Raw genomic sequence first — 24,382 nt, forward strand, 5'->3', positions numbered from 1 at the left:
TCAATCCAATGCTCTTTTCATAAAAAATAAATGATATATGAGATGTCATTTCTTCCTTTGCGGCAAATGCTTAAATATAACTTGAAATAAATTAGAAATGCATTGTTAATTTTTATGAAAAAATAAATAAAAACAGACTTGTTCCAATGCATAATTTTGGTGGTTTAACATTAGTAAAGGAAGTTTAATAATAATATCCAGAGAAATTACAACAATGAATGCCATAAATGCCGCACCTAGTAAAATTAGTTAAATGCCGTGCCTGGGCTGATGGAATTTAACTTGACTAGTACTGTTTGAAATATACATAGTCACTATGTTACATCTTAAATAAAAATAAATTGAATCAATAACATTGTACATTTACAACTGGTGTGTATGAGATTTACATTGTTTTTAAGAAAAAGAAAGAAATAGACTGATCTTCAGGGTTTCTATATATGATTGATAACATTACTCGTCAGTAAAAATATGGCACAAGCGCGGCCACGACCATATTGCTACTCACGCGCATGCACTGCGCAAGCGACGGATACAAATATAATATGTAGAGATAATAGACTTATATAAGCTAGAAACACACTGACGCCGGAGGCGGAGCGGTGCGGCGCGACGCGGAAGCGGTGCCGGTTGTAATATTCGAGCTTACGTGAAAGAGGGCACACCGCGCCACGCTTATTTCCCCGCGGTATTCTGTGTGCATTCTTTCATGTTAGCTCGAATATTACAACCGGTACCGCCTCCGCGCCGCGCCGCACCACCCCGCCACCGCTTTCTGTGTTCAAGCTTTAAGCATGGCTACGAATCGCCGCGACACGCGGAAATAAGTGAACCGGCGCTTAAAAAGCGAGATTGAGATATTCTAGCGTGTCAAAACGCTTAAAATGACCAGACCGTACATATTTGTTTGCAACGCTCTGCTGTCTGCTTGGGATAATTGGATGTTTATGTAGATGTTTATTTGGCTAATACGCGCACAGTTACCACGCTGGTTACTCCGTGCGTCCTTTGCTAAGTCGTTCAGTATGGAAACGACTCGTGCTAGCCGTTCTGTTGTTTTGTAAGTGTTCTAAGGCGTGCAGCGCTCAAGGAACCTTGGGTAGAGGCAGACGTCGCGGATGTGGAAGCGGTCGAGCAGCCAGCAGAGAAGCGCTCCAGGCCGAGCCCGTAGCCGCCGTGCGGCACGCTGCCGAAGCGCCGCTGGTCCGTGTACCAGTAGTACGGGGACGGGTCGATGCCCTCGCGCTTGTAGCCTGCAACAATAATAAGTCTATGTTGCTTCAAAAAAATATATATTACTAGAAAGCATAATTCTTCCAAATAGGTTTTTTTTTCAAACATACTTTTCCAAAATTACCATAAAAGTAGGTCGACGTAAACTACATATTTTTACCACGGTTAAGCAGCGTTTCCACCAGAGATGTGCGAGGCGAGGATGTTTTAGGAGGAATAATAATATGTTTTTCATCAACCAATAGAAACTCTTCATTTACACATCCTCGCACAGCACATCTCTGTTGGAAACAGCTGAGCAGAACGAGGCGAGGTAAATGAAGCGTTTCTATTCGTTAGTGAAAAAACATCCCTCAACACATTATTGGTGGAAACGCTGCTTATATTAGGTTCACCTGTAACTATGCATCCATGAGAGATGATTTGCACCCACTTCTTATTGTGGTATAGACAAGAAAATGGCAATTATGAGTAGATTAATTCTGATGACAATACAATAATATGGTACAGCCACCAGCAACCAATATCAGACAAAACAAAGCGTGCATAAATTATATCAGATACGACTCATTTCTAGGGCCGGTAGACGTGGCAGATATTAATGAATGTGCCGGAAGCTAAGCACTGGAACTCCAAGACAAAACAACGTAACCTAGCCGTGTTTGTAGTTGTTAGAATAGGACTTGGGTGCACTTTGACCAGGCACGCAGGTTCTGTTGATGGAGCAGTCATGCAGATTTACCAATAAAGCATGTATATTATAGTTATAACAAGAAACATCGAAGAGCAAGTAAGTGGGCCCTAAGCTGCCCGAGGGTCGAGCGCGTGGAGCGACCGCTCTAAGTGCCTGGACATGAGGGGCGTCAAAATCCGGTGGCAAGTGTCTTTTTAGCCATGTGCCCCTCACACTTTTAGCCCACGTGGCTTTTCTATTGTGCTAGTAGTTCTGTGTGCATGGAATAAAGTTCCCAATCCATGCTGAGCTTTCGCGGGAACCCAGCCCAGCCCAGCAGTATTGCTACCTTCCATAAGCTGATCGTAGTCCCAGGTCCTCATGGAGCCGCCGACGATCTCTCCGACGCCCGGCATGAGCACGTCCACGGACTCGGTCAGCCGAGCGTCGTCCGCGCAGCGCTGCATGTAGAACGACTTGATTTCCGCCGGGAACTTGCACAGCAGAATCTCTCTCCGAATCGCTGTCTATCCTGCGCTCTTGCTCCGGATGTCCTGAAGAACAAATAAGTGTTTTTANTTTGCACTAAAACAGACTTTGAGTATGAAATTGATTATGAAATTAAAAATTGTTAAACTATTCATTGTTTCATATTAATGTTTATTTCACAATATCGACGCTTGCTCAAAAGTTAATGGAAGGGATCGCTCTTTAACGATAAAACCGTCTATTATTGACCTCTTCTTGAATCTTTTTTAACATGTTGTGTATTGATATATCGGAAGTCGATAATCGAGAAGTCACTATGAAGAATCAAAATGCCGTGAAAAATTCGGGGCTCTTGCCAATGACCGACTTATTCTATGATTGCGTTGACTTTTTCACTACTCAAAAGGGGTTGCAGACCTGAATATTTGACATAAATTTCACCACATTACCTACTTCAATGTGAGGATTCCATTTTGTGCACTCAGGTAAGTAACCCTAAAACAGGCTCAAAACTCAAGGATTCGCCCTTTAGAATCCACTTCCGGTGCTGTACCTACCGATAGCGAATCGGAATCGTGCTGGCCGCACTTTAGCGCTGGCACGCTCGCCACGGCATCTGATAGGTAATGCACTCTACATTGCATGTTATTACAGTTGCAATACCCTGTTCCTGCCGCGTAGACAGCTAATATCGTCCGGCTGATCGCGGCCGCTCCCGTCGCTATCCGATGTAACGCGGATTCCTACGAACGCAATTTACTGTAATTTAATTTCTACAGGATTGTATAAAATTGGTATGTTCTTTGCAAAAAATAATTTATTTTTCCTTTATATATAATCCACAATGGCATCTCTTAAATCAGATTCTCTTACCTTTGCTCAACAGTGAAACGTAAATTAATATTCCTATTCCTTTTTTTTCTAACCCTTTTCTTGCCAAGTTGAAACAAGTGAATTCAAGAGCCTCGTTGGATTATTGTACAGCTACCAAAAATTACTGCAGAGATAAGGGTTAAGATTCCCTCTTAAAAAGTGTTAACAGGACCCTTTAATTAGAACATAACAGATCGTCTTCTGTTGAGGAGAAAATTTTATATTGACAATCAACAAATAATGATAACAAATCAAATAGACAGGGTTACAGCCAGTATTGTTATAGAGTAGAAGTGTTTGCTTTAAACCTCTTCTTCTAACATCCTCCCTTTTTTGGCAAACTCTATCTTACAGTGTTAGACCCATTAACCCACTAATAAATGCCAATCTAGGCTTAAAAACAGCTTTTGTTGTGAGAATATCTGCACATTGATATTCTGTGGGAACATAATTAACTTGCAGCTCTTTGTCTGTTACAAGTTCTGACATAAAAATGCCTAATATCGCAATGTGCTTCGTTCTCTTCTGTGCATTTCTGGGTTTTGTGCAAGCTTTATAACTGCTCATTGTCAATTTGTAGAGTTGGGATAATTCTTTCAGTATGGTTATTTCATTGAACAGTCTTCTCAGCCAAACTATTTCACGTCCTGCTTCACTAGCCGCAACTAATTCAGCTTCTGTTGCTCGAGATCGCTACAGATGTTTGTCTGCGACTTGCCCAAGAGATCACACCTCCTGCATAGATGCACACAAATTCCAGATGTAGAACGTCCTGTATTTGTTGTGTCTCCGCCGTGATCGGAGTCGCTTAAATTCTTCAACACTCCGGGTTGTGTTCCTTTTTTGTAAACAATCCCTGAATCGTATAGTTTCTTTTCAGGTAACAAAAAATCGTTTACTTTGAGAACGTCTTCATTAGATGGATTGTCTAGTGTTCTGGATACGACGTTACGGCGTACGATATGTCTGGTCTGGTTCCTGTCTGGAGGTATGCCAGTGCACCGACAGCTTCGCGGTAGTTAGGGAACTTTACTTCCTTCTCCGTTTCCGTATCTGGTTGTGCTTCTTTAATAATTGGTGTACTGATAGCCTTGCAGTCACTCATTTTAAATCTCTCTAGAAGCTTGTTTGTATAGTGTTGTTTGAGACACTTTAATGAACCATTTTTATCGTTGAAGATTTCTAGTCCAAGAAAGTAGGAAGCTGGCTTTTGTGGTCTTGAACCTTCTTTCAATTCAGTTCAGCCAAAAACTTTTCAGATTCCTTTGGATTCGTTGAGGCTATTAAACCGTCATCAACGTAAGGTCCGATTATGATTTTATTTTCATTCGTTTTGTCGAATAAATAAACATGGATCTGTGTCACACTGTTTAAATCCGATTGATTTTAAATAGTCAACAATACATTTATTCCAGCATCGTGGAGCTTGTTTGAGACCATAAAGACTCCTCTTCAATTTGCAGACTTTGTTTGTGCCATCACTGAACCCTTCTGGTTGACTCATGTAGACGTCTTCGTTTATTGAGCCATTAAGGAAGCGCAGTGGCTACATCGAATTGCATGAGAGATAGTCCTTCGTTAGCTGCAATACTTAGGATTGATCTGATTGTAGCCATTTAGCAACTGGACTAAATGTTCGTCATAATCAAGTCCTTTTTCTTGCGTGTAACCTCTTGCTACGAGTCGAGCTTTGTACTTATCGAGACTCCATCGGCATTAACTTTCTTTTTGTAAACCCACTTACAAGAAATTAGTTTTCTGTCTTTTGGGCGATCTACCAAGATCCAAGTCTTGTTGTCATTTAAAGATTTTAATTTCGCTATTCATTGCTTTCATCCATTCAGTTTTCTGCTGACTTTTCATGGCGTCTTTTATATGTGGTGGGTTCATGCTCGTCATTTAATATAGTCGAGACAATAAAGTCGTCATATCTACTTGGAAGTCGCAGTGTGGATCTGTCGCGAAGAGTTCTGGTATCAGGGTCGTCATCATGATCTTCGTCTGAATAATTTATTCGACATTCATCTCTCGGGAGACGAATCTTTGAGATCTTCTCTTCTTCTTCTCTGACTTAAATCATTTGATGTTTGGGGCAATACTCCATCGCTTTGTGCTATATCCTCCCTTGCTTCAAACATTGGATGATTTTGTTCATTCTTTCGGAAGTTAAGTTCGATTTCAGTCGTAGTTATTCGTTCATCCTCTTTCAGATATATCAGATTCTAATCCTACCGATTTATCAACACGATTCCTTGAACGTTACATCTCTTGAACGGATCAATATCGGTTTGGTTGTTCTTATCAAAACCCAATAACCGATAGCCATCATCACCATCATACCCAATCAAAATACATTTTTGAGCTTTCTTGGACATTTTTTGTTCGCTTTTGTTTTTGGAATATGTGCATAACATTCTGTACCAATAACCCTTAAATGTTTTATGGAGGGTTTCTTTCCAAACCAAAGTTCAGATGGTGGACTTTCCTTTTTCAGAAGTAGGCCCAGTCCTGTTCAGGATGTATGCAGCCGTGTTAACAAGCTCTGGCCAACAGGAAAGTGGGAGTTCTTCGTGAGCATGCATCATGGTGCGAGCAGCTTCTACGATAGTTCTATTTTCCCTTTCACTAGATCCGTTTTGCTCAGGGGTGTAAGGGCATTGTAAACCGGTGCTGAATACCATGAGAGTGGAGTATTTTCTCGATAGCTTCGTTTTTGAATTCTCCACCATTGTCGCTGAGTATTGTTTTTATAGTATGACCAGCAGTCTGTGCTTCTTTGATCATTTGCACGAGCTTATCTTTGACTTCAGATTTGTGCTTGATGAAGTAAACATGACGGAAGTTGCTGTAGTCATCTTTAAACAGTACAAAGTAGCGAAGTTTCGTGAATGAATTTGGAAATGGACCACACACATCCGTGTGTATTATCTCTCCTTGTTCTTTAGCTCTTTCTCTTGTTCCAAATTTATGACGGTGTGTTTTTCCATATACACATCCTGTGCATAATTCAGAATCGAGTTTAACTTTGATACCAAGTTCCCTTTCAATCACTTGTTTGACATGCCTTTTACTCTGATGAGCAAATCTTTCGTGATAAAGTTGCAAAGTGTTTTCTGTTGACAGGGTACTCAATTCTGGAGTTTGATTTTTTAAAGTTTGAACTTTCAGCTTATAGAGGCCTCCATTTTTGACTCGTGTGCCAATCAAGTTAACCTTTCCATTATTTATCAGTTGACAAGATTCTCTTTCAGATTTGAAGACACTGTTTTCAAGTTTATCTTGTGCGGCAAGAACGGAAAATAAGTTTCTCTTTATTGCGGGAACATACCATACATCGCATAGGGTGATGCGTTCTTGTCGACCATGAACGTTTGCTATCAATTCAACTGTTCCTTTTCCAATAGCTTCTGTTGTAGACCCGTTTGCAGTAGTGACCATTTGATGCTTGGTGAAATGTTCAAAACTGGAGAATACGTCAGATTGACCGGTGACGTGACTTGTGGCACCATTATCAACGTACCAGTTGTCAGGATCTTCAAAGGTGGTTACTGCTTCATTAGTCTCAACTTGCATTAGAGTCAGGTTTAAGTTTTTATTGTTAGCTTGACTTGTAGATGTAGATGGTTTTGTTTCTTTAGGAGGTTTCCCATCCGAGATCCATTTACGACAATTCTTGACTTTATGGCCGAACAGTTTGCAATATCCGCATTTTTCTTTGTTTTATGACTCAAGTTCTGTACTACTAGCGCTTGAGCGTCAGGTTCCTCTTCTTTATTCGCCAATGATCTTTCGTAACTACAATTTGAGCAGTCAATTCTCAATGTTGCGATCCTTTTTAGACATGAGCATCCAACTTGATTTGAACGGGAAGTAACTATTCGGGTAGCGTTTCTAAATCTTGCATATGATTAAAATCTCTGGAAGATCATACTTAGCTTCATCCTTTTGTAGCTCAACCTTTAATTCATGCCATATATTTTTCAATTTGGATATGTGCATGGACATGTCATGTAGGGATCTTTGCGATAACTGAAGAAGCTGTAGCAAAGTTATAGCTTTTATCCTCAGATGTGCCGTCGAACAGAGTGTGTAATTCATCCCAAATCTGTTTCGCACTTGTTAGCCTCATTACTTTTTGTAAAGTAACATCTGACATATTAGCCATTAAAATAAGCATTGCGGCGCTATCTTTTTCGTTATAGTCTTGTAGAGCTTGTTGATAAGAAGCCATGGCTGCCGGGTTCGCTGCTGCATCTGGGTGCGTAGGTGGCTTTAGGTTGCCGTTGATAGCGTCTAATCCGCCAGGCGTTCCTCTTAGCAATAACAGTACCTTGCAGCGCCATGTAGACCAATTTTCTTTTCCTTCTAAACGACCGATATCAATTTTGCAGCTCATTGATGAAGTTGACATTTTGACAGGCCTTGTTAGAAAAAAAAACTTGTGAAAATTGTTATTAATTATTCTTGGATAAATAATTATGTTTCGCTCATTAGAAATATAACATCACAAATATTTTATTTTAAATACTTTTCGATACGCATCTGCTACCATGTTGAGGTAAAATTTTATATTGACAATCAACAATGATAATAACAAATCAAATAGACAGGGTTACAGCCAGTATTGTTATAGAGTAGAAGTGTTTGCTTAAAACCTCTTCTAACATCTTCCCCAGTTTTTCATTGCCCACTAAGACGGTTCTCCTAGAAAACTCTAGCTCACTACGCCATCCCGGTATCTACTTGGACAACCAGTATGTTTGATTATCATTGCGGCACTAGATTTAATTAATTGAATGCAATGAATTGTGCTTGGCATTAGTGATTTTCAATAAAGGTACTTGCTACGAATTTTTTCATTACCTCCATAGTCCATAATATCTCAATGCAAAACCAACAGCTGTAAGCCGATTTGTATATAAATTAAGCGCTCTTTAATATGACAATTTACGAGCGTACCTAATAGCCGTGCGTGTGTTAGATGCAAAGCCTTTAGCTGTAGCTAGATCAATTAATTTCTCACCTAGAGGACATCTTTATGCGCTGGTTGGTTTTAACGGTGCCGGGTATTACGCAGTCGGAGGGACCTAGCCCACTAACATTCATCAAAGACAAGACATTCATCCCTTACGCACTCGCTGGTTAGAAAAGAATATAAGTATACGCGTTAGAAATCCTACCGCACAAAGCCCTAGAGACACTCATCGTCTATCAGCGAGGTACCTATTAGTGTTTTGTATCAAGAGACATAAGCTGCATCAATAAAACATTCACAAGTAAAATTGCGCAGTGTTTCAAATGTAATAATTTCTAAAGTACGTATTACGGTTTACGAAGAATGCTCCAACTTTGCAAATTATCCTGGCCAGAGAATTACGTTCCTGTTCGTATCCTACCCAGTGACCGCAAAGTGGGATGATTCCCATTCGTTTCCTCCTAGGTCGTAATGCGAATACAGAATAACAGCAATTTCACGGTGATTCGCTGCTCATTATTGTTATTTAGGTATGTAAGTATTCTTAAAGATTTATGTTAGTACTCTGTTTATTTCATTGCATAACTTCTTTTATTCTTATTGAAATTAGATTTTGGATGTTTTTTCGAAGTAGTTAATTAAGTACCTATGTTATCAACCCCAATCTATCAAGCAACTTAAGCTCGTGGATCCATCCTTATAGCCGGTATAAGCCCCTTAGCAATTTTGTTTTAAAAACCAACAATACGGTATTTGACAATTCCTGATTTTGCCATATCTTAATATTATTATGAAAATATAGATATACTTACAGATAGTGTTTAGCGAAGAGAAAATTTAAATCGGTTGAAAATTGGATTTATAGTGATTTTTTGAAAAATCTATATACCTGTCTCTTTCTCAAACGCTTTTCTCTATGCAGCAAGTATGGCGGTACTGGCGTGTGACGTCACATGCCAGTATGTCTTTCTCTGTCTAATCTTGAATTTCAAACCTTTATAACTTTGTTATTTGTAAAGGTAGCTTAAAAATTGTTTTTCTATTCGATAACAGGCATTGTGTAGTTTTAATTTATAAAACATATACAAAATAGTCAAATACCGTATTCACAATGAATCTAAAGACTTTCAGCGAATCGTGTCCCTTAGTGTCCAGAGTAGGGAATAGTCTTGTGAGGGAAAAGTACAGGTCACAATTTCGTGCCAATGGCTTAGGGGTGCCTCAAGGAAGCAATCTAGGACCTTTATTGTTTTTATTATATATTAATGACCTGCCCCAGGCTACGTCACATAAATGTGTACTTTTTGCAGACGACACAACCCTAGTAGTAAAAGGAGCCGATAGGGTAACGTTCGAAACAAATATAAATAAAGCACTAGCTGACATCAATGATTGGACAAAAAGTAATTCTCTTAATATCAATATTGGTAAGACCTCGTTTATGCAGTTTTTTTCATATAAGTCGAAACCTGGGGATCTGTCTATAAATATTGGTAACTCTCCTATTCATGAGAGTCGTAGCGTAAAATTTTTAGGTTTAACAATCGATGAACACCTGAACTGGAAACATCATATTGATTCAGTTTGTTCTAAATTAGCGAGGTTTGTTTTCGCCCTAAGAAAACTTAAGAATTCTGTTTCCACCGGGGCAGCATTAACCGCCTATTATGGTTATGTGTCGTCTACCCTCAACTATGGTCTCTTGCTGTGGGGGAACTCTGTGGACATCCATAGGGCATTCCTAATTCAAAAGAAATGTTTACGTGCAGTGGTGCTGCTCGTTTTGATGACAGCTGTAGACCGCTCTTCAAAAAGTTTAAAGTTCTGCCCTTGGCCTGTATGTATATCTAAAAGGCGTGTCTATTTACTAAGGACCACCCAGAATACTTTAAAACACGTGGCAGATGGTTCGGAGGGGAGCTTCGCGCAATACAAAAATCTGTTGTATCAACCCCCTTGCCACTCTGACATCTCTATGAGGCATGCCTGTAACATGTGTATCGTGCTGTATAATAACCTTCCTGACGAGTTGAAGGTGTTGCATGGTAGATTATTTAATTTATGCTCTTGTTGTACAATCTACTATTGTTAGTTTTGATACCTCCAGAATCACGGTGCTGATTCTCATATTCCAAAGTAAAACCGTCTGTGGCAGTTTTGTCTGCTAATAAAACATGTCTGGTCTAGATAATGGTCGTTATTACATGGCGTAAATTCCTGTAATAGCGATGCAATTTGCCGCCGCGTCGCCTGCCGCCCGCCGACGTAATGCCGCAAAACTATTTCTTTTACTCTTTTCTAAGTAAGTACCATACTATTTACGTCTTCTTTTGTTTTTCATAAAATTAAATATTTTATGATTAAATTTTTTTTACCTTGATTTTAGAGAAGCTCGATTCTTATTCGTCGTATTCTTATCGTCTCGTGAGCATGGCGCATGCAACTGTGGCGAAATATCGAGCTTGAATAAAATCAGGGTCTTGGTCGTATGTCCAAGGTATTATAACCAAAGTTATTAGGGAACATACAATTAGGACAAAAGATATTAGGGATTCCAATATAGACCCATAAAATCAAAGTACGCGAAACAAAACCCGAATTTAAATCAAAAAAGTTAGTAGGTAATGACCGCGATAGTCTAAAACATTGTACTTATTAAAAAAAATCGTTATTTCATTGATAAACTTGTGTTAATAAGAATCACGCTTAGTATACAAAATTGGTACTTGAAAGTTCACACAAATTGAAACTTTCCTTTTTTTTCGAAATCGATCATAAAGAACCACCTCTTTTCCTGACCTAATAGATTTTCACCTAGGGCTAAATTCAAACATGTCTGACACCAGTATTTATGCGTGCCAGACATGCTTGAAGGTTTTAGAAAAGTTTCAATATTTTCACGGTTTACTATTTACAATCTGTTTTTATACGTTCCAAACCAAACACTCATAATATTCTCATGCGACACGAAATTGTGAAAAACTAGCTGTTGCTCGCGGCTCCATCTGCGATTAATTCACTTATTGCTATCTGGGTACCTTATTTTTTCTGGGTACCTACCTAAAAACTTTCCTGTGTCCTTCCCTCCCAGGATCTCAAACTATCTGCATGCTGCGGTTTAAGCGTGAAGAGGTAACAGACAGGCAGAGTTACATAAGTTACGATGTTTTCATTAGAGTAATTGAAATATAGATTTTTTTTTTTCTTGTTTGAATCAATCAGCGCAAGCACATACACTGTCATACACGTATTAAGTTAAACATATTGAAAACGCCTTAGCACAACTTGTTCAAGCTATTTAAGACACTTGTTGAAACGGCGGAGTTTTGTGTGTTTAAACAGACTTGAAATTATAATCCTAGTATTTCAAGCCTGTGAATCAAATTCAGAAGACCAATTATTTTTGCAGAATAATCAAGCTAGACCAGATAAAACTACGCCTTCATCGTACGTAACGTAACGTAATGTACACTATCGCTTCACGAAAGGACGACTAGGACTGACCAAATAACCGTGACTGTACGTACAGACTTAGTACCTTTTGGCTATTCTTCGATGAACTAAAAAATGTCTAGTCTATGACACATCTGTCTGACTGACATTGATTGACGTTTGCATAACCAAGAAAATATTTACATTACACAGAGAAAAAAAGGAAAGAAAAACTATAATAAAATTAATTCCCCTCGAGCGACACACTGAAACTGTGTCAAATCTGAAATATTTCCATAGTTGCAGATCTCTCAAGCAACGATGGGTAACTGGAAGCTCGAGGTTGGAAGAATGGCGATGTACATGTCTTTCCCCGTGATGTTATTCCACTTCTTCAACCAGCCAACTTATTTTGAGGAATGGGTGACAAACACCAAGCGTCAAATCTTCCCGCCGGAAAATAAAAGCGATAGGGAAGATATACAGCAGCTTATTCAAGACATGAGGAAGAAACAGATTCAAGCATTTGAGAAAGAATAATTAGATAAATTGTACAAAACAATAGCTTTATGTAATAAATTAGACTATATTGTGAATATTGTTAAGCTGTCCACGCATTAAAACAAAAAGTTCAACCAGTAACAACTTGTTTATTAATAAAATAATTTATTCTATCTTTGTACCTTTATTTCTGTACTTAAAATAACTTAAAGTAGTTCCTATTAATGCTGCGAATAATGACATATATATTACACGTTGCACACCAAAGTATTGCCCTATTACACCTGCTGCCATGGGAGCAATAACCCCTGACACAGACCTCACACTGTTTGAAGCTCCAATTAATGTGCCTCTATGTTCTCCGTGACCTCTCTTCAATACCATTTCTAAAGTAACCAATCTGCCAACAGCAGTACAAGTTGCAAGAGGAATTAAGAAGAAAGCATACATGTAAATATTAAATGAAAAAATTAGTCCCAACACGGACAAAGTCAAGATAAAAAATACATGGAAGTTCCTTTGACTATAATCTGTATCTGTTTTATAAAAACTATTAATATACCCAATAAAATAACTGGACACTGATCCTATAACACCCTGAAATGATATGATGTAACCAATATACTTTGGTGTTAAATCATAAGTACTTTTTAAATATAAGGCATAATTGGAATAATAGGCAGCCATGGCAAACCCAACTAAACCTTTGAAGAAAAATACATCCCAATACTTCGACCATTCTATTTTGCACAATTCTATTATGGACTCTTTACAACTACTGACTAATTTCTGTAGAATGCTGCTTGATATATTAGTAACTCTAGTAGGTTCTCTCCTTACTGAATTGGTATTTGGAAGTAAATACACTAGACCTGAAAAAAAAACCAAAGTAATATCATGAAATTGTAAAGCTCTATTTACACAGTAAAGACTTCATTTGAAATGGGTGTCAGTCACTATTTACCGGCACAGATAATACCAACATGGAAATACCGGTCCGATATTCGTGTACACGCCCATACAAACTGATTTCAAACTGACAAGTTTCTATGGGTGTGTACAAGAAATATATGTCGGTATTGTCGGTATTGTATGTCCGGTAAATAGTGTCACCCTTTGAAACCATGTAAAGCTCAGTTTAGACTCTCAAGAAAAATAGTGCAAGTTGCATTACATTGTGGTGTTTAATTGACCACTATGAACTTGTTGGCTTTACATCCTCGCAATAATGTAAATGCAACTTGCATGATTTTCCTGCAAGTCTAAACCGGGCTAAAATTACCTGCATTAAGAACAAAGCAGATTCCAACAACAACCCCAATGAAGGCAAAAGCCTCCTCAGGATGGTCCTCGGCTAAATGCCCTCCAATAACAGGGCCGACAGTTATACCAGCTCCAGATATGGCAGCCATCTTACCATATATTATGGATTGTTTATTTTCATTTTTTTCATAGTCAGGCACTAATGCCCTTGTCAATACTTGAGTTTGTTTAAATAAACCTGCAAATAAAAAATAAAAAAATCATATTAAGTGTAAAACAGTTGTAAAACTGTTATAAAATAAATATTTAAAAACTTACCTAAAACAGCTCTTGTTATTAATATGACAGTAATGGAACTAGTGAGACCCATACTAGTGTAGGATATACTGCTTATGAGTAATGTTGCTATCAATATATTTTTCCTCCCTTTCAAGTCGCTTAAGCTGCCCTGTAAATTAAAAAGGAACATTCTGTATTATTTTGGTATAAAAGTATTCTTTTGAGTGATTTTATGAGTAAGTACAATACTTTTTTATTTTTAAATGTCACCTTTCTCTAGCCTAAAATTATGGTCTAATACTATATAAACAATTCCTATGGTTTTTTTTTTAATGATTATACTAGCCAAGATGAAATGGTGACCAAGGCTCTCCAAACTGGTATGAAAATTACCCATATTGACGGAGTATATACCAGTATTTAAACTGGTATCTAGGACCATGGCTTGAATCTGGGATCAATAAATATAACATACAAGTTTGAAGACTTGTGGCAACCATTATGTGTTGAAAGAAATGTGGAAATATAATAATAATAGAAAGTATTTACTATGAGGGGCCCGGATCCCAACTGGAATCCTGAGTACATTGAGCCCATGAGGCCCACATACACATGGTTTCCTCCAAGAGCCTGTACATGGCTTGACACTAGTGGAATAACCATGCCCACTGCTAGAAGATCCTGAAAAAAAAAGTATTAAAACTAACTTAAATGATCACAATAGGGTAGATTCCTAAAAGTATATAATTAGTCTGTCAGTTATATTTTTAATAAATATTGCACTTATTTTTTCTTTTGAAAAAAAAAATGAAGACAGCCAGTTAAAGTTCCGCATGACATCACTACATAATACACTTTTTACTAAGGATTCAAGTGTTTATTTTTGTAAAGTGTGTGGACACATATATTTTCCGATAATGTAACTGACAGACTAAATAGAATATTATTATTTTTACCCAGGAATCTACTCAATAACAAGCATGAGTGGCTTTTGCTGCATGTTTAGTCAGCATGACTTGTTCAATGAGGGTTTTTCGACAGGCGAAAGTTTCAGGCGTTTAGTATTGTGAGGTCTGTTTGACATTTCTGTCACACTTGTGGTTGGATAAATGGGTCAATCAACCTTTCCTTGTTTGTTATTCTGTCCCGTTGTCCAAGAGGCAACAGTGACAGTTTCTTAAAAAAACTGCTTTGATATATGCAACTAATATGCTTAGGAAATCAATGAGCTTATAACTATGACAAAATGTATACTCGATGAATTTTAACCACAGAAAACACAGAAACTCATGGTTTTAAAGAGTTGTCCAGGGGACGTAACCATGGCAACAAGGTACAAGAAAAAGTTGATAGACCCAAATATCTAAATGAGCCAATCGCAAGCAATCAAGACTGAAACGTAAAACGGACCTTACGATACTAACGCCATCTAGCATTATTTCGCCTGTCGAAAAACCCTTATTATAAAAAAATATAATTCATTCATTCAGGAGAGGATTTAATTGGTCCAAGCAGCCAACAGAGCATCTACAAGTCTATTTCGCCAACCGACAACAGATTGTCAGTGAACAGTAGCGACATTGGTAAACAACTGGGTGGATTAATATGGTAAGAACTTCTAATTTCTCTTTATTTTCCTCATAGGTTAAAAAATCTAAATTAATAAAATAATAATAAATAACACTAAAAAAACAGTTATACAATAAAAAACCCAAATGTCAAAATATTATAAAATAGACTTATGATTAATTTAGAACTTGACAAGTTTTCGCACATGATTTTGTCTGTGCAGTGTGTGAATTGTGTCCACACTTATGCGCTGTTTCACCATCCTTTGATTAGTGTTAAATGACGGTTAAATGTGATGCTGACTCCGTCTATTCTAACAAAACAAATAGAGACGGCATCACTTTTAACAGTCAGTTAACACTAATCAATGGATGGTGAAACAGCCCCTTAGAATCAGTAATTAACTTTTGTTCTGTAAAATATAAACCAGATAACATACTACTATACAACTATACATCATACAGCATTGGGTGATTGATATCCACTGTGTTTTAAAATATAGTCTTAACATAATATCAGACTTGCACATAATTCCTATCATTATCAAGCAAGTATTATGAAATATTGAGCTATATTTCATACTCAAATTGATACAGCAACAAATATTTAAGTATTTTTGAACTTGTTTTTACTATGAATTAATAAATAGAGAGTAATATGATATAATAATACTTAATATAATTTAATTAGCATAACATTACTTTGCATAAGCATTAAACAGTATAAACATAAATGATTATTTTTAATGAAATTTATTATTATTCTTATAAATAATGTGATGCAGGTGTTTATAAATCTCTATTTTGTACCATTTGAAGCACACCAGCCTTCTTCAAAAGTTTTTTTTTTTACAATTAAATGTTAGATATCTATTGTAAGAATAACTGTGGAATGTATTAAGAGTTATTTTTCAGATACACATGACACACACAATACACAAAGCACTGAAGACGTCTCATTATAATGAATATAAGTATATATAAATTGTCTTTTTAGGAAAGTACAACTATTTAACTCAAGTCAAGGCCTCATGTCATGAAACTGAAAAAGTGAGAACAAAATTAGAAACTTTTAATGAATGCTCAGTTATGATTAATAACCCAAACCACCACAATACTTACTAGAAATGCGACGGCTTGAATTAAACAAATAGTAAAAGACATTTTCAAAAATATTGTAAACTATGTGAAGATGTAGTAATTAATTAAAATCAATTAAATTTAACGCATGTCTCCGTATAATTTTAAGATAGTAAATTTACAACGCATGTCATAATTTAAGATAAGATAAAATAAACCTCATCATCGGAGTACAACTGGAAAACTTTGATTGGAATGGAATGGAATGGAAATTTGTTCACTGCATAAACCTATCTATCTCTGACTCTTCTGAGCCATTCGAGGTTGAGTAACATTGACTTTGACATTTGATTTGACATTGACTGACAAACAAATGACAGACAGAATCTTCACGAGCACAGCACACGCGACACGCAACACAACGGCATTTATTGTAATTACTGAAGAATTTCTGATTATTATTTTTTATACGAAATAAAATTAGAATATGAGGATTAATAACTTATATATAATATAACACAATAAAATGACCTAATATTCAGACAGTTACAGCAGCAGGGCTACTACGAAACTCGTAACTCGAAGTTCGTATCGTACCGTCCCTCTCGCTCTCGTGTTAAATAGTATAAGCGTCAGCGGGATGGCAACATACAAAGTTCGAGTTTCGAGTTTCGTAGTAGCCCAGCAGGGCTACTACGCTAATATAAATAAATAAACTCGAAACTCGAATTTCGTGTCGTGCGGTCCCTCTGACTGACATATTATACCTACTATTAATACGAGAGTGAGAGGGACGGTACGAAACGAACTTTGAGTTTCGAGTTTCGTAGTAGCCCTGCAGAATCGTAAATGTGTCTCGTTACCACCGTATCTCACCATTCCTCTCACTCACTCCCGTAGTAAATCATATTTGCGTCAGCGGAACGAACTTCGATTTTAGAAATTTGTATAAGTAGTAGCCCCTCCTCCGATGAAAAAGTAAATTTGCGCCAAACATTGCGTGTGCATAGAAAGATTTGTGATGAAATAATAAATAAAGTGAAACTTACTGTACATAAATAACAATAGCATCGATCAAAATGAATCGCCTCAAAAGAAACGTAAGTAAATTGTCTAAATGTCATTAATTTCATAAAAAAATATTTGTATTTAAAATAATTCTCACTGTGCTTGACGCTTCGTACCTTATTTATTTAGAAATAGAAAAGTCCGCTTTTTTCGCATTTGTCCTACTAATGCATGTTATTTTTTTAAATATAAATATGACCGTGAATCTCTCTAATGGTTAAAAATGTAATTTGTTTCATTTCAGGTATTGCAATGTTTCAAAAAACTTCATCGAACAAGGCTCAAGGTTTTTGAAGGAGATGAAAAGGCATTAACTGCTGGTAGATTAAGGATAAATGAAGAATTTAAGAAAAATAAAGACGTTCAAAATGAGGAAGCTATTAAAGCTGTAAGCAAGCTGAATTAGTTTTATTACTAGTCCGTCACGCGTCCTAGAGACTACATTAGTCCCTTACCATTTTTTTGGGGAAATGACGTAGAGACTACTGGTAGTCTCTATGACATTTCCCGCACAAAAAAATAGGGACTAATGTAGTCTTGGACGCGTGACGGGTTAGTGTAGTTAGACATATAAGTAATGATTTGCACAAGGCTTAAAGTTCAACAGGAAATAACCTATGTGCAAGCAGTTGCAAAGAATTTTGAAAGATAATGGTTCTCTTATGGCACACTGTTTGATAGTTTCTATTCTTCCCTGATTGCACTCCTCTCAAAGACCATCATCAACATTTTGCACCTGGCACCACTGCTACATGCTGCTTAATGTGGGTGCTTTACTTTATCTCCTAAGGCCCAATTAAAGGTGTAACAGTCAAATTTTTTTATTTTGTTTTGTCATAAGTAGTCTTAATCATAACTTGTACTATTAAAACTGTTTAATTTAGCAAATAGCTAATAAATTATTCTTATTCTAAATTCTTATTTTTCAGATGCTTGCCTTTGGAGAAGATGTTGAAAAGGAATTAAGAACCCAGGTTATACAAGCGAAAGAGGTTAAACCTGGAGTGTTTGGTAAGCAATGTTATCACTAAACTACAAATTTAAAAAACTAATGCAAGTGACTATGTATACAATGAATAATAGTTAATACTTATTGATTTGTTTCAGAGGCTAGGATAACAGAAGACACAGTGAAAATTGTGAATTTACCATTTAATGATAGTGTAATTTTGGAAAAAGGAACAGGAACACCTTGTTGCAAAGATGTGAAAAAATAATTTGTAAGAATGTGTTGATTTGATTGTTACTTTTTGTTAGATTAGCACTGTAATATATAATGTATGTACCTGATTTTCAATATTTTCACGTCAAATGAAACCACTAAGTAACAAAACAAAGCCACAAATAAGAAGCTGCTCAATATGAAATAACTGTTCATTATGAAAGCTGGTTTAACTATGGACCTAATAATCTCACCAACTTTTAAAAAGTTGAAAACCCCTGACATTGTCATTTCAAAGTTTAATATCTCAAAAACGGCTGAATCGAATGTGATGAAACAACCATCGCTAAAAACCAGGAGTTACGCAACAAGCTATGCGACAGCTGGAAAAATATGCAAGTTGAAGTGGTAATAGATGGGTCTCTCGAAGAACTTAAATTGCATAAAGATAATTTGACTTGAACTTTGAACAGATAACCGTTGGGGGAGAAAAGTCCCTAGACCATTCTGGGGTGTGCACGGCCCACCCAGCCCCCCCCTCTATATACGCCTATGACGAAGCGTTGGCAGGCCTCCCACCGGGTGGACTGACGACATCGTGAGTGTTGCGGGAAACCGGTGAATGCAAGTGGCGAGTTGTCGTTCATTGTGGCTTTCTAAAGGGGAGGCCTTTGTTCAGCCGTGGACGTCTTTCGGCCGATGATGATGATGATAGCTAGAAAACCTGCTTTCAAGTAAAAAAATCAGCATCTAAATCGGTTCACCCGTTTCATACGTATGGTGCCATGGACGGACAGAGAGACAGACACACAGAGAGCGGTCAAATTTCTAACACCCCTCTTGCACCCCTACCTTTTTGCGTCCGGCACGGGGGTTAAAAAATACCTTTTTGCAAGCGATTGTTGTTCATGGCGGCCAAACGAGTGTTTCGTAAAATGAAACGTTTCATCCACAGATAGGTAATCGTATTGTCGTAAACCGACGTAAACTATTAAGTAACTGCTGGGCTACTCCGAAACTCGAAACTCGAAGTTCGTGTCGTGCGGTCCCTCTGACACTTACACTGTTTGATACGAGAGCGAGAGAGACCGCACGACACGAACTTCGAGTTACGAGTTTCGTAGTAGCCCTGCTGCAGGGCTACTATGAAACTCGAAGTTCGTGTGGTGCGGTCCCTCTGACACTTATACTATTTAATACGAGAGTGAGAGAGACGGTACGATCCGAACTTAGAGTTTCGTAGTAGCCCTGCTGCTGCTTAGCTACTTGTACAAGCGCACTGAACAAGCTTGAAGCTACAAACTAGAAATGATTTTCAATTAAACGAAACAAATTAAATTAAACATGTACAAATTATGCAATAATGCTGATTAAAATTGTAAATATTACTTTCATATACCAATAAAATACCAAATGTGTGTAATGCTTATTAAAATTAAAATATATCCAATGACGGCAAAATTTTTACTATGTTGGTACGTAGCCTGTTATCTCATTATATTTTCTATTCTGTCTGTCCCATAGATAGAGCAAGAAAATTTTATTTCTGTGTATGTGACACTAAGGTGACACTCTTGGCAGTGTTACCAGATGGTTACATTTGTTACATTTTCCGTAACTTTTGATCCTCTCGCTTAACATGTAACTTTTATTTTAAAGGAAAAATTCGTAACTTGTAAGTACATTGAGATTTTTAATTAAACTAAATTTTTATAGCAAAGTATTGTAAACAGTTTGTTTATTTATTCTTATGAGTATTTGAACGCACCTAAAACAGGGCCGTGCCTTGGATCTCAGAGATGTCAATGAACGAAATGCGCTATGACAAAATTAAACCTATTGCTTATGTGTTAAAACTTGATTTCGCTTGAGCGTATATACCTTTCTTACCTTCTTCCCAGTTTTAGTATGAAAAAGAAAAGTAAATAAATAAACGAACAATTATATTTCTGCCTGCGCTGTCTGTATAAGGCAGATGGAATGACGAGAGCGTCCTGCTCGAGAGGCTCGGGTACTAATTCTACTAACTATCCATCCATCCACTTAGAGACGGCCGTCGTTGACCGTTACTAGTAAGGCACGTAACGGCCATCTGTAACTGGATGGATAGTAGAATTTTAACCCGAGGAGCCCCTCCAGCGGGGCGCTTTGATTTGGCCTTTGAGTTAATTTATACTCAAAGAACGTAACTTATGGTTCAAGGATCCTGGCAACACTGACTCGTGGTGTGGGTGACATTTGCGAGTTGAGCCAAATCGCCTGGAGTTGCCTCGGCTCGGTGCTATAATTTCTTTTAATAATTTTGGATTAAATTAAGACCAATCGAAGAAAGTTTTTTTACCAAAATGTTAACTAAAACACTAGTTTCCCGGGCCTTGCTATTGCAATGCGTGACAAATGCTGCTAAAAACGCTAAACAACCTAAAAGGAATTCTGGCCATGGGTGTGTTGTTATGTCACTGTTATTTATTATTAGTTAGTTTTTTTTTTAATTCCTTTTGAATTCTTGCACTCCGGCATTATTTTGAACTTCACTTTTGCTGACCGTGCCGTTTTACTTACTGTGTTTATTCCAGGTCTTGGTCATACCGAGTGCCTCCACCTATGCCATCAAAGAGCGTGGAAATGAGAGCCAACATCATTGGAGGACTTTGTTGGTGGTGGATACTTTACCACATTGCTACCGAGCCTGAGCATGTTTATGTAAGTGAATACATTCAGCAGTCTGTAACCTGTAATGTAATTTTTACCTGACTGCCCAAAGGTTTTTTGTAACTAAACTTAAACAACTGTAAAAATAATGAAAAAAATTGCTTAGTGTAACATGACGGATACACTTATGTATAACAATAAGTGTATTGAATCTTTGTAAGGGGCTGTATTATGAATAACAGTGATTGTTTAATGACTATCAAAATAGTATCATAATATTAATGAGTTTAGTTCTTAAAATTGTCTTGTTGTGATATTTGGGTTTCCAGTTTAGTTACTCAACAATAACTTTGGACCTATTTTCTTACTGTTCTTAATAAATTGTACTTATGGTAATACAAGGGCATAATTGTCTAAAAATTAAAAAATGAGATGTTCTAATGGTATACAAGGACAAAATTGTCTTAATATCTAAAAATGGGAAATTTAAAAGAAGGGGTTTTTGCCCTGGTTCTACTAAAGGTACGAAATGTAATATTAGATTATGCTTTGAGAAGAGGATATTAGCAGTAGCTTGCTGAGCTGTTAGTATTATGAATGAGAAGCCAAGTAATGGATACTACAAATGTTATATTTATTTTTAGGGTTTCACTGTTAGAAATTATTTTTGTAAGTTAAGAAGTTCATCCTAAAAATGAATATTGGCCTATGTATGGGGAGGCTTATATCCAACAGTGGCCGTACTACAGCTGATGTGATGATGATGATGACTAAAAATGTAATTATATGTTTTCAGGGTGAATGGCCATATATTGACCCCAGCACTTGGAGCGATGAAGAACTGGGCATTCCTCCAGATGCAGCTGGATCATTGAGAAAGTAGAAAATCATTACTACTGACTGCAGGAACTAAGTTAAAATTCTAGAATTGAATCATTCTTTTGATCTAACAAAACATACCCTTTGTTGTGGAAAGTTTGTAGTTTCTTGCAGCCTGTGGTTTGTACAAAAATATTTAATTTAAATGTAGCTTGGTTTATTATTGTTATGAATAAAAATGAATCAATAAACTAAATGATTTTTGAGTCTAGCTAGGCTAGTTGAGTATAGAAGCCATGAACAGATTATAAAAATACTTTTAATCCAAGAGCTCACGGATTGTAGATGTCGATGTTATCATTAGTCTGCAAAAACGTGGCAAATACAAAAATCTTTCATATGGTTCAAAATGTAGAGGGTTTTCACTGAGGCGAAACATCGCTAGATGGCGTTAGTATCGTGAGGTCCGCTTGAGTTTGACGTTTGCTTGCGATTGGCTCATTTAGTTATTTAACCAATCACGAGCAAACGTCAAACGGACCTCAAGATACTAATGCCATCTAGCTATATTTCGCCTCCGTAAAAACTCATTGCAATTCCAATAGCATCTCAAATAGTAAAATGCTCAAAGGAAAACAGTTGTACCAACATTATGCATAATAATATATTAGAAATGCAGGAAAAAAATATTTACGAGTAATACGGTATAATAAGTTAGTTTTAAAGTCAAGTGATAAGCAAGTGTTTCCATTTATTCTTAAATATTTAGTAAATAATAAATAAACCAATTAAAAAAAAAATTTTCATTGGAAAGGTAACAAAGTTGTGACACTTTACCTATTAGCAATCTAGCGTTTGTTGCGTAGTCTGTGGTAGTATGTGACTGACGTTATTAAAAAAAAGGTCGAGTGTCTCGTTCTCGCCAGTATATAAAAAGGTACTCTGTGGCGCTTGCCCTTATTTTATAATATCTCTTGTTGTATCGGCAATAGGTCGTGGCGTAAAATAGTAATCGAAATACTGTTGGTGTTTTCAGTGTATGTGTTGTGAACATGTGATATTTATTTAATAGAAATGGAGACAAATGGGAATCAAAAGGGTAAGTAGTTTGTGTTAGCTGATACGTCTTGTTTGTGTATGAATCGAGTAACTGTACCGTACGCGACATGAATTCAGCTGACGTAGTTGGCCCAGCTTATTTCTTGATGCAAATACACATTTACTTTTCCTTTAAATTAATCTTAAATTTGGAAAATGTTAGTACATACATCGTAGATCTCAGGTGTCAATTTTGGAAAATCTGTTACAGGATTTTGTTATCTTATCAGCTGCCTAATGTACATTTTTGGTAGTATTTGATTCGGTTTTTATTTAATCTCGATATTTGTGTGAATAAGTGTGTATAGCAGAGTTCTTGAACTGTGTAGAATGAGTCATGTTCTTGGCATTGTGATGTCATGTGCATGCGGAATTCTAATAAACAAAACGCGAGACGCGCCTCAATATTAGCATTTGAATGTTACGCCTAAGTTTTATTAAGCAATATCTTTCCTCTGGGCAGTCTGGGGTCACAACAAGCTTGCAAATTTGTCACTTTATTGTGAGTAATTTGTCTTTTGAAAACAAAATGAGTCAAGTTAACTTAACATTTGTTTATTTGATCTGATAAGAATGTAAATAGGGAGTCATAATGTTAAAAAGAAATGAATCATAGAATTGATGAGTAATTCATCTGCAGAAGTTTAATTTTATGTTTAATGTTTCACATAAAAGTTTAATTGTAGCTCATAGAAATAACCATTGTACCTGACTTTTATGTGTGGACAACCCCACATCAACTGCAATTTCCTGGGATAAAAACTATATAATGTATATACTTCCCAGGGTCTCAAACAATCCTGATACTAATTTCATCCTAATTGGTCCAGCTATTTAACTTCCTGAGTCCAATTTTTTTTTATCACCTTGTATGCTCAAGACACAGATCCATGTCAAATTTAAAGCTTTCATATTTTTTTTCTAATTCAGCAAAAATTATGCTTATTAAAACAGATGAGACTAGAATCCAGTACTTTTTTTAGTTCCCTCATACAAGGGGTTAACAGACATACTATTTAAGACCTAGACGTGGTTCACCGGCTTTGTTATTTTGGATATTATTTCATAATTCTTAAAATTATTTATTCAATGAATAATTTGTATTTTATAAAGTTTGCTAGCGCTAAGGAGGTAAAGGGTGAAGAGTAATAGATAAACAGACAAGAGATATGTACTTTCGCGTTTATAATGTAGTAAGTAAAGTAATAAAGCATTCA

The 24,382-nt window shown here is 36.7% G+C and overlaps 6 protein-coding genes across 8 annotated transcripts in view; 4 read left to right on the top strand and 2 right to left on the bottom strand.

Annotated features, from left to right (window-relative positions):
• Positions 1-24,382, top strand: part of LOC141431284 (lysosomal acid glucosylceramidase-like) — a 70,474-nt gene that overhangs the window by 44,515 nt on the left and 1,577 nt on the right. The gene's annotated exons all lie outside the window — the stretch shown is intronic.
• Positions 95-4,373, bottom strand: LOC141431396 (uncharacterized). The gene is given in 4 exon segments (XM_074092565.1): positions 95-1,146; positions 1,149-1,253; positions 2,256-2,433; positions 4,221-4,373. Coding segments are annotated over 4 exon segments (513 nt in total). The 3' UTR covers positions 95-1,069.
• Positions 11,845-12,349, top strand: LOC141431283 (protein PET100 homolog, mitochondrial-like). The gene has a single exon (XM_074092395.1). The coding sequence runs from the start codon at positions 11,997-11,999 to the stop codon at positions 12,213-12,215; it is 219 nt and encodes a 72-aa protein (XP_073948496.1). The 5' UTR covers positions 11,845-11,996; the 3' UTR covers positions 12,216-12,349.
• Positions 12,306-16,720, bottom strand: LOC141431281 (major facilitator superfamily domain-containing protein 9-like). 3 transcript variants are annotated; one of them, XM_074092392.1, is made up of 5 exons: positions 16,585-16,720; positions 14,268-14,399; positions 13,758-13,887; positions 13,459-13,677; positions 12,306-13,048 (listed from the first exon to the last, which is right to left on the bottom strand). In XM_074092392.1, exons 2-5 carry the CDS (start codon positions 14,379-14,381, stop codon positions 12,342-12,344), a joined length of 1,170 nt encoding a protein of 389 aa, XP_073948493.1. In that variant the 5' UTR covers positions 14,382-14,399; positions 16,585-16,720; the 3' UTR covers positions 12,306-12,341. The 3 variants fall into 3 exon arrangements, with proteins under 3 accessions (XP_073948493.1, XP_073948492.1, XP_073948494.1); XM_074092391.1 differs by having other exon boundaries at positions 16,409-16,720; XM_074092393.1 differs by lacking the exon at positions 16,585-16,720 and adding an exon at positions 14,675-14,762.
• LOC141431282 (complex III assembly factor LYRM7) lies at positions 17,266-18,724 on the top strand. The gene is made up of 4 exons (XM_074092394.1): positions 17,266-17,466; positions 17,679-17,822; positions 18,364-18,445; positions 18,542-18,724. The coding sequence occupies exons 1-4, from the start codon at positions 17,446-17,448 to the stop codon at positions 18,649-18,651; spliced, it is 357 nt and encodes a 118-aa protein (XP_073948495.1). The 5' UTR covers positions 17,266-17,445; the 3' UTR covers positions 18,652-18,724.
• Positions 20,813-22,320, top strand: LOC141430833 (NADH dehydrogenase [ubiquinone] 1 beta subcomplex subunit 2, mitochondrial-like). The gene is made up of 3 exons (XM_074091691.1): positions 20,813-21,039; positions 21,173-21,299; positions 22,045-22,320. The coding sequence occupies exons 1-3, from the start codon at positions 20,942-20,944 to the stop codon at positions 22,129-22,131; spliced, it is 312 nt and encodes a 103-aa protein (XP_073947792.1). The 5' UTR covers positions 20,813-20,941; the 3' UTR covers positions 22,132-22,320.

This window comes from Choristoneura fumiferana, chromosome 9, assembly GCF_025370935.1.
Source record: "Choristoneura fumiferana chromosome 9, NRCan_CFum_1, whole genome shotgun sequence".
Taxonomy (NCBI): Eukaryota; Metazoa; Arthropoda; class Insecta; order Lepidoptera; family Tortricidae; genus Choristoneura; species Choristoneura fumiferana.

Coding starts and splice junctions, on each gene's coding strand:
- LOC141431283 (XM_074092395.1), top strand. CDS start 11,997: ATGGGTAACTGGAAGCTCGAGGTTGGAAGAATGGCGATGTACATGTCT.
- LOC141431281 (XM_074092391.1), bottom strand. CDS start 16,450: ATGTCTTTTACTATTTGTTTAATTCAAGCCGTCGCATTTCTA. Junction 13,888..14,267: donor TGGGATCCGGGCCCCTCATA/GTAAATACTTTC, acceptor TTTAATTTACAG/GGCAGCTTAAGCGACTTGAA. Junction 13,678..13,757: donor AATAACAAGAGCTGTTTTAG/GTAAGTTTTTAA, acceptor TTTTATTTGCAG/GTTTATTTAAACAAACTCAA.
- LOC141431282 (XM_074092394.1), top strand. CDS start 17,446: ATGAATCGCCTCAAAAGAAAC. Junction 17,467..17,678: donor TGAATCGCCTCAAAAGAAAC/GTAAGTAAATTG, acceptor GTTTCATTTCAG/GTATTGCAATGTTTCAAAAA. Junction 17,823..18,363: donor ATGAGGAAGCTATTAAAGCT/GTAAGCAAGCTG, acceptor CTTATTTTTCAG/ATGCTTGCCTTTGGAGAAGA.
- LOC141430833 (XM_074091691.1), top strand. CDS start 20,942: ATGTTAACTAAAACACTAGTTTCCCGGGCCTTGCTATTGCAATGCGTG. Junction 21,040..21,172: donor AAAAGGAATTCTGGCCATGG/GTGTGTTGTTAT, acceptor TGTTTATTCCAG/GTCTTGGTCATACCGAGTGC. Junction 21,300..22,044: donor CCGAGCCTGAGCATGTTTAT/GTAAGTGAATAC, acceptor ATATGTTTTCAG/GGTGAATGGCCATATATTGA.